Source organism: Oncorhynchus nerka, linkage group LG4, assembly GCF_034236695.1.
Source record: "Oncorhynchus nerka isolate Pitt River linkage group LG4, Oner_Uvic_2.0, whole genome shotgun sequence".
Lineage (NCBI taxonomy): Eukaryota > Metazoa > Chordata > Actinopteri > Salmoniformes > Salmonidae > Oncorhynchus > Oncorhynchus nerka.
In genome coordinates, this window is record NC_088399.1 from 82031802 (window position 1) to 82040569 (window position 8768).

General features: G+C 42.1%; 1 protein-coding gene across 1 annotated transcript; it reads left to right on the forward strand.

Moving 5' to 3' along the window:
- Positions 1-6090, forward strand: LOC115128665 (transformer-2 protein homolog alpha-like). Its single transcript, XM_029658732.2, has 9 exons — positions 1-153; positions 1773-1900; positions 2068-2212; positions 2692-2751; positions 3018-3206; positions 4487-4602; positions 4889-5080; positions 5326-5396; positions 5510-6090. Exons 1-9 carry the CDS (start codon positions 118-120, stop codon positions 5518-5520), a joined length of 948 nt encoding a protein of 315 aa, XP_029514592.1. The 5' UTR covers positions 1-117; the 3' UTR covers positions 5521-6090.
- The last annotated feature ends 2678 nt before the right edge of the window (positions 6091-8768 follow it).

An 8768-nucleotide genomic window follows, 5' to 3' on the forward strand; every position in this document is an offset into this window, starting at 1 on the left:
CGTCCTCCTCCGCCATCTTCCACCACGAGAAAGAGCAGAGAAGCGCAAAGGAGGACACTGTATTTTGTCTGGAAACGTTAGCTAGCTCACTAGCTATATCGTTAATCTCTTGGCAAAATGAGTGACATTGAGGATGGAAACTTCGATGGACGAGTAAGTATTAGCGTTGCAACGGAACCCAAAACAATGTCCTATCTTCCCTCCCTTGCTTATATACAGTACTCTAGCTAGCTAGCTAACTAACAGGCGAAGTTAATAACATGCTATCTTTGTTAGCAACGTTCTGGCAAGCTAGCTTAGTAGGCTAATTAGCGGTTTGAGCAGCTAACGTTAATTAACGCAACAAAATTCGTAATTTAAAAAAGGTAGTAAGACAGAAACAAAATGTTCTGCACACTATTGTAATCTTACTAGGATACACTGGTTCGTTACTGTTAGCTAGTATAGTAGTAGCTACGTAACGTTTACCTTTCGCTAGTTGCCAGCCGAACAATACAATACTAGCTACTTCGCAAGCTAGCTAGGTGACGTTTCTAGCTAGCTAACTGGCTAATGTTATCGCTATCTTTGGTTATCGTACATGATGCTATCGGTAGCATAAACGTAACTTTATGCACATGACACAGAAATGAGCGAGTTCGCTATAAGAGGTAAGTTTGGTGCCTTTGTCGTACCAGTTGCAGTCAGGCAATCTGAGCTTCAAGCCGCTCTTCCTTTCCTGTTTACAGCAATCTTTCATTATAATCTTGTAGCTAAATAAATTAGCGGTCAAAGTAACGTAACATCCCACATCGTAGCTAATGGTGAGAGTGAAACCGTTTTCTAAAGTCCTCTCGCAATGTTCACTTACTCAGTGTTATGCTGCAACAATGTATTACAATGTTGTTCTATTGAAAAATTGTACTCATCACTAAACCCTTATGAGATGATGGGTAATAACTAAACAATTTTTGCAAGTATAGTTTGTCCTGCTATATACTAGAGATGCTGTAGATATTCGTTATTTCACGAAATATTTTTTATTTTTCTATAAATTCATGATCTTTAATTGTATTGAATGTTCTTTTTTCATTAAGGTTATTGATCGTGAAGGATGTGAAGAGTTTTATCCAAGAATGTGGAAGAAAATATCCAAGAATAAACGAAGGCTTTTTTGAAAAACAGTTACAGAGCAGAACATAGAAGTGGGAAGGGGAAAATGAATGAAACTGGAAGATTGGTGGTCAGATATAGAAGCGCTTGCAGTGTGTATGGCTAAAGGTGAAAATGGTTTCTATTTGGGGAAGAGAACCCGGAATCAGAAAATGAAAATGGAAAAAAGAAGAACGACGAAGAACAGTAGAATTCCTGAGAGAAGGAAGTAGAGTATATAAAGAATCTGGAAGAAAGAATGAATGTATCCCTAGGTTAAGTAAATGTACAGTATATGTTCCAAGTGTCTTTACACTTCTATGCTCCATTTCTATAGTTTAAAAATGCATGTTGACTTTAGTTTGACCCAGGTAGAAGAAATGAGACACGGGATATGTTAACATTGACAGGGTTCTAACATATTATTAATCCAAGTGAAGGATTTTTTGTTTGTTTTTTTTGTTAATCTTCTCTATCATATGTAATAGACGTGGTGGAGCGCTAACCCTTTCCTCCACAGTGTATGCGCTCTAGTGGTTTATGTCTGGCTTTGAAAAGTTGCTAGTGTGTGTTCCTTCTGAGTAATGTGTGTTTTAAGTATAAGAGGAGGCCTCTTTAACACGCGGCTACTGTAACATTAGGGCTCTCGCTCCCCATCCAAATCGGACCGTGGCAGTCCTGTCCGGGTCAAGTCAGAGAGCAGATCCGGCTCTGCGAGCCCATCCAGGGCCGCCAAACACTCAGAGTCTCGGTCCCGCTCTAAGTCCAGGTGAGTCTGTCCTCCTGTTATTTCTCTTAGCAGAAATAACTCATTGATTTCCATTCTATTTGTGGAGAGTGATGTCTCAATGTGCTGTGGGTCAAGTTGACAATTCTCTTGCTCTCCCCTTTCCCTCATTCCTTCCTATGGCCCTCTCTCCTCCAACCTCTCTCCAGGTCTCGCTCTCGGAGGCACTCCAACCGCAGGTACAGCCACTCTCGCTCCCCCTCCAACCGGAAGAAGTCCCGTTCCTACAGCCCGGAATACCGGAAGAAGAAGAGCCAAAGCGAGTCACCTAACCGCCGCCATACCAGCAGCAGAGTGAGTATCACATTGCTGACAGGTCAGGGTCTGACTGCTGAATGAGTAGAGCAGTACTTCGCAACTCTCTCCTTGGTAACCACCAGATGTCACATTTATTGTAATCCTAAATTGTCACATTTGGTTCAACTAGTCGTGGGCTTGATTATTAGTGGACTAGTTACAGCAAGTGTTCCAGTTTTTAGTATGTGAAACATGACGGTTACCAAGAAGAGGGTTGGGAAACCCTGTGGTGGAGGAACAGCTCAGTAGGGTGTAGAAAATACAAAATTGTCACATTTGTTAAGGGCTTGCCGCTGCTTTATGTAATTGTGGAACTTTATTAGGATGTGTGTACATCGGTAATTGTAGGTAGTGTTAATTTACAGCTCAGTATGGTATAGAAAATACCAAAGCTGTATTGTCTGTTACAGAAAACAGAATGCTGTGACTTATTTAATAACCCTTTTATTTAACCCTCCCTCTCTTTATGTCAATAGAGCCATGACTTCAGAAAAGAGACATTCGGTCAGGGAGCAGGAGGTGATGAGGATGCCAGGGTATGTAAACATTCTTACCTTTTATCTTCTACATTAGAAGAGCACTGGAGTATTTTAATGTGAAGGGGGACCTCAACATGCAAATCCTGTGGTCTAGCAGTAACGCTCTTGAATACCGTCCCATGTATGACTCAGATCAGGGGTTGTGTGAGCGAGAGGGACTGAGACGATGAGTGATTTACAGGTAACTCACATGCTACTCCCAGTGGCTGGTAATCTACTTGTTCCTATCAGCTGCTGTGAAATCTGACCCCTTTGACCTCTAGGCGAACCCTGACCCCAACCAGTGCCTGGGGGTGTTTGGGCTGAGCCTGTACACCACGGAGAAGGACCTGAGGGAAGTGTTTGGCAGGTATGGCCCGCTGGCCGGGGTTAACGTGGTGTATGACCAGCGCACCGGGCGCTCCCGCGGCTTTGCCTTCGTCTACTTTGAGAGGATCGACGACTCCAAGGAGGTATGGAACAAACGTTGCAGTCTGGACCTCTTTCGCAATTTGTCTTTCCTCGATTATTGCATCCTTGCTCCTCAACCCATTTTAAAAATGTTTTTAATTAACCTTTATTTAACTAGGCAAATCAGTCAAGAACAAATTATTATTCACAATGACGGCCTAGGAACAGTGGGTTAACTTCCTTATTCAGGGGCAGAAATACAGAATTATACCGTGTCAGCTTGGGGATTCGATCTAGCAACCTTTCGGTTACTGGCCCAACACTCTAACCACTAGGCTACCTGACGCCCCTATTGGAGTAGAGAGGTCTAAGTCCCTGCCATCAAACCACCTTGTCCAATGGGTTTTTATAAAGATGAAAGGAAATGGGAATCTAGGAAAGATTCATTGAGAGAGAGTTTGGGGGAAAAGATGATGTCTTATTCAGAACCAATTTTATCGTCATAAGAAGTGCTGTTAATCATTGGGGAATACAGTAATACCTAAGAGGCGACGGTAACTTGTGGTGTCAAACGCCTTATTCCTCAATCCTTGACTTTCTAAAAGGTTCAAAATCCTGTTAATTTGCTAATTCATCTTGAACAATTGATATTGTACGCGGACTAGTCTATGTATTAGCTTTCATATTGTATCTGTCGTGTTAGGTGTGACTTCTCATAAGCACCAGCAGGTGTCAGGCCTGCCACTCCAAGTTTGCTGTGGTACCAGTCACATGGAACTCTTCACTGTGATGAAGGTTCTAAACCCAGAGGCCCATCATCGCAAGACTTTGAGGATTGCTTGCGAAGCAGACTCTGTAGACTGGGTTTGCGGTTTGAGAAGTCATTCTTCCTTCATTTTCTTGAAATCTAAAGGCACAGCTTGGATTTGCGCCAATGTCTTAAGTAACTGAAAATGTTGCTCAAACCTCGTGACAGTGACAACTTTATATCGAAGGAATGCATTTAATTTGAAGGCCTGCAACATGCGCAGTTTCGGTGTGATACGTTAGACCCAATGACGTGTTTCTGCATATGAGCATAGCTAGCCAACGTCACCATGACATTGTCTACAAGCGTGATCTGGGATTTCTATCGGAGAAGCAGTCTCAATGGCTGTGCTAGCTCAATGGGACAGTGCAAGCCGTGCTCAGTATGCGCACGCATTAAACCGTGTCTTTACCCTTCACCACAAAACTATCCCTGGGCAAGTAGAACCCAGAGTTGACATGGAGAGAAGCTCATTTTCAGAGTAACTGATTTTAAACTCTTATCATTTGGTTCCTCGTCTTTTTTTTTTTTTAGGCGATGGAGCGTGCCAACGGTATGGAGCTGGACGGGAGACGTATCAGAGTGGACTTTTCCATCACCAAGAGGGCCCACACCCCTACGCCTGGCATCTACATGGGCCGACCCACACAGTAAATATGGGATGGTTAATCTCTGCTCATTGTGTGATTTTACAGATGTCTTGCTGCCAGTGTTCTGTCTCCTGTGGGTTTTGTGTGTCTGTTTTTTCTTTCTTGGATGTCGTTGTGTGAAGTAGTGATACTGGGGGATCGTATTACTTAGCCTATTGGTAGTTATGGGGTGTCTGAAATGGCGCCCTGTCCCTTATAGGGAACCTGATGCCATATCGGATGCAGACAAGGATTGTTTTAGGGAATCTTGTAACGCTCAGTAAACATAAACTTGTCCCTTCTTCAGAAATGGTGGTGGTGGAGGAGGAGAGCGAAACAGTGGCAGCAGTGGTGGAGGGAGGAGGGGCCGGGACTCGTACGACCGATACGATGATCGACGGGGCGGCGGCTACGACCGTGGATATGACCGTGGATACGATCGGGGAGACAGAGGTGGAGACCGGGGATATGACAGATATGACGAGTACGACAAGTACAGGTGAGTTATACTCAGGATGTTGACTTTATTCAAGAGATTCACATTGGAGATAACCTTAAGTATCTACGAATATATTTGGAATAAAAAATATTATATTTTTTCCCCCAGGGCTAACTCAACATTGCTGGTGTTCATGTTAAATTTGAGGGGATGAATGGGGTTACTTGTCCAATGCTGGCTAATATTGTGAGTTATTCCTTCTTACGCTAGTGTACATCTTTTTGTTCTCTCGCTCCCTCTTACAGTCGCAGGCGCTCTCCCTCTCCCTACTACAGTCGATACAGGTCACGCTCCAGGTCTCGCTCATACAGCCCACGTAAGTACACACACAAACACCTCAACAGTTTTTGTAAACTTTTTAAACCATACTCTGGTGTTTGATGTCTGAGAGAGCCTTAGACACTAACATGCGTCATTGTCTCTTTGCAGGACGATACTAACAGACTTCCATCAAGATGAACTTTTCCTTCTTCGTGACCCACATTGGAACGGAGCCGTTTGGGAGCTTTGTCAAGCTAACTAAAGTGTTTATCAACAGACAAAATCTCCTCTGACTTAGCACGAAAGTCAGAGTTCGGACAGGGAGTCAGTCGTTTGTTTACGTGCTGTAGATGTCTTCATTTTTTAAACTTTTCGATGCATCCATGTAGTGTTTGCTAAAGACCTAGAGGGTGGTAATGAAACTAATTGAGCCTGTTTTGAGTGTCTTTAAAACGTACCCTTCTCCATCCCTGATCTGTAAGTGACTGTATAAGTGGAAGCATGGTATACATTTTATTGCTTTCACCAATCCAGCCTTGACAGATCAGTGATTACCTCAAGGGAAGAAAATATGTATTTAATATTCAAACAGGCTTTTTGGTTTTAGTAGGAGGAAATGTGAAATGAATCAGTGGATTGAGAAGGGTCTTCGTTTTTGAGTTGGTTGTTTATTGTCGGGATACCTCCGGAGATTTTTATTTAGATGTATGATTTTTTTCTTTTTATGAAAATAAAAACCCAAATCTTGATGTGTGATGGTGATTGAGCTTGATTCTGATATGAAAGTGAAGCTGTGGGGGTACCACTAAAAATGTCTCATAGATATGCATTAGTCATTACAGATGTTTTGTTTATATTGATATTAAGAACTTCTAGACCACAATGCACATCCTAATCAACATGCATACAATTTCAAATATCTTCTGTGGAGAAATACCAAAACCCACACAAGATTTATGTTTTCCTGTTGGAGCAACAAATGTGATAACATGTGAAAGAAATGCTCATAAGAATGGTACAAACATTTGTGCTGCTCATGATTGATAAATGTGGCCATTGCTTTTCAGACATGTATCATTTTACTGAAATATACCTACTTCTCAAGCTTATATCCTCTTTCCTGTTTTTCATTGTATTCAGCGGCAGAGTAGCCTAGTGGTTAGAGCGTTGGACTAGTAACCAGAAGTTTGCAAGTTCAAATCCCCGAGCTGACAAGAACGACAAATCTGTCGTTCTGCCCCTGAACAGGCAGTTATCCCACTGTTCTTATGCTGTCATTGAAAATAAGAAGTTGTTCTTAACTGACTTGCCTAGTTAAAAAAAAATCTCTGATCAAACAAGTGAAAAATCACGCTTCCTATTTGCCTCTCTGTTTTACTATGTAATGATACACTAGTCCAACTCCTTTTTTAGGATGTGTTCAGCACTGTGAAGCATTCACAACACTGCAGATAGCAATACACTATAGAGCTAGAGGACACAGCATTGTTTGTGCCCCATTATGGTGCCATTGAGGCCATCTCCATTTTGAAGTAGTCAAGTCTCTTCAATTCTGAGTTTGTAAACAAAGGGTGCATACTGCCACCTGGAGTGTGTTTGAATAGGTAAAGGTTGGTGATTTACTGCTACCTGCAGTTATGGAATGTTGCCTCATGAGTAGACTTCATTGGCTGATACCTACTGATAACCTGGATGGAATTATGTGATCCTTCCTTAACCCATAGCAAGACTCCCCAGTTGATTACTTCAAATTTGTGAAAGTTCTCAATGGCGCTGACCATTTAAAAACTTTTTGGGGCATTAGAGTCTGCTCTTTATTTAACCAGGTAGGCTACTGCCAAGATGAAGCATAGCAATTCGACACATACAAGAACACAGAGTTACACATGAATAAACAAAACAGTCAATAATACAGTAGAACAAAAGAAAAGTCTATATACAGTTAGTGGAAATTAGGTAAGATAAGGGAGTTAAGGGAATAAATAGGCAATGGTGGTGAAGTATTAAATTAAAACACTGGAATGGTAGATGTGCAGAAGATGAATGTGCAAGTAGAGATACTGGGGTGCAAAGGAGCAAGATAAAAAAAAATACTGTATGGGGATGAGGTAGGTAGATGGGCTGTTTACAGATGGGCTATGTACAGGTGCAGTGATCTGTGAGCTGCTCTGACAGCTGGCGCTTAAAGTTAGTGAGGGAGATATGAGTCTCCAGCTTCAGAGATTTTTGCAGTTCATTCCAGTCAATGGCAGCAGAGAATTGGAAGGAAAGACGACCAAAGGAGGAATTGGCTTTGGGGGTGACCACTGAGATATACAGTGGTGCAAAAAAAGTATTTAGTCAGCCACCAATTGTGCAAGTTCTCCCACTTAAAAAGATGAGAGAGGCCTGTAATTGTCATCATAGGTACACTTCAACTATGACAGACAAAATGAGAGAAAAAAATCCAGAAAATCACATTGTAGGATTTTTAATGAATTTATTTACAAATTATGGTGGAAAATAAGTACTTCATCAATAGCAAAAGTTTATCTCAATACTTTGTTATATACCCTTTGTTGGCAATGACAGAGGTCAAACGTTTTCTGTAAGTCTGGACATGTACTGGCTTAAGCAGGGGGACACGTCTGGCACTGCAGGATCCCTGGCGGCGTAGTGTGTTACTGATGGTAGGCTTTGTTACTTTGGTTCCAGCTCTCTGCAGGTCATTCACTAGGTCCCCCGTGTGGTTCTGGGATTTTTGCTCACCGTTCTTGTGATCATTTTGACCCCACGGGGTGAGATCTTGCGTGGAGCCCCAGATCAAGGGAGATTATCAATGGTCTTGTATGTCTTCCACTTCCTAATAATTGCTCCCAAGGTTGATTTCTTCAAACCAAGCTGCTTACCTATTGCAGATGCAGTCTTCCCAGCCTGGTGCAGGTCTACAATTTTGTTTCTGGTGTCCTTTGACAGCTCTTTGGTCTTGGTCATAGTGGAGTTTGGAGTGTGACTGTTTGAGGTTGTGGACAGGTGTCTTTTATACTGATAACAAGTTCAAACAGGTGCCATTAATACAGGTATCGAGTGGAGGACAGAAGGGCCTCTTAGAGAAGAAGTTACAGGTCTGTGAGAGCCAGAAATCTTGCTTGTTTGTAGGTGACCAAATACTTATTTTCCACCATAAATTGCAAATAAATTCATAAAAAATCCTACAATGTGATTCTCCTGATTTTTTTTCTCATTTTGTCTGTCATAGTTGAAGTGTACCTATGATGAAAATTACAGGCCTCTCTTATCTTTTTAAGCGGGAGAACTTGCACAATTGGTGGCTGACTAAATACTTTTTTGCCCCACTGTACCTGCTGGAGTGCGTGCTATGAGTGGGTGCTGCTATGGTGACTAGTGAGCTGAGATAAGGTGGGGCTTTACCTAGCAGAGACTTGTA

What these genes read in the sequence shown, in the direction of transcription:
- LOC115128665 (XM_029658732.2), top strand. Translation starts at nt 118, where the DNA reads ATGAGTGACATTGAGGATGGAAACTTCGATGGACGA. An exon ending in GCCGCCATACCAGCAGCAGA is followed by an intron (nt 2,213 to 2,691) that starts GTGAGTATCACA and finishes TTATGTCAATAG; the next exon opens with AGCCATGACTTCAGAAAAGA. An exon ending in GGATCGACGACTCCAAGGAG is followed by an intron (nt 3,207 to 4,486) that starts GTATGGAACAAA and finishes TTTTTTTTTTAG; the next exon opens with GCGATGGAGCGTGCCAACGG.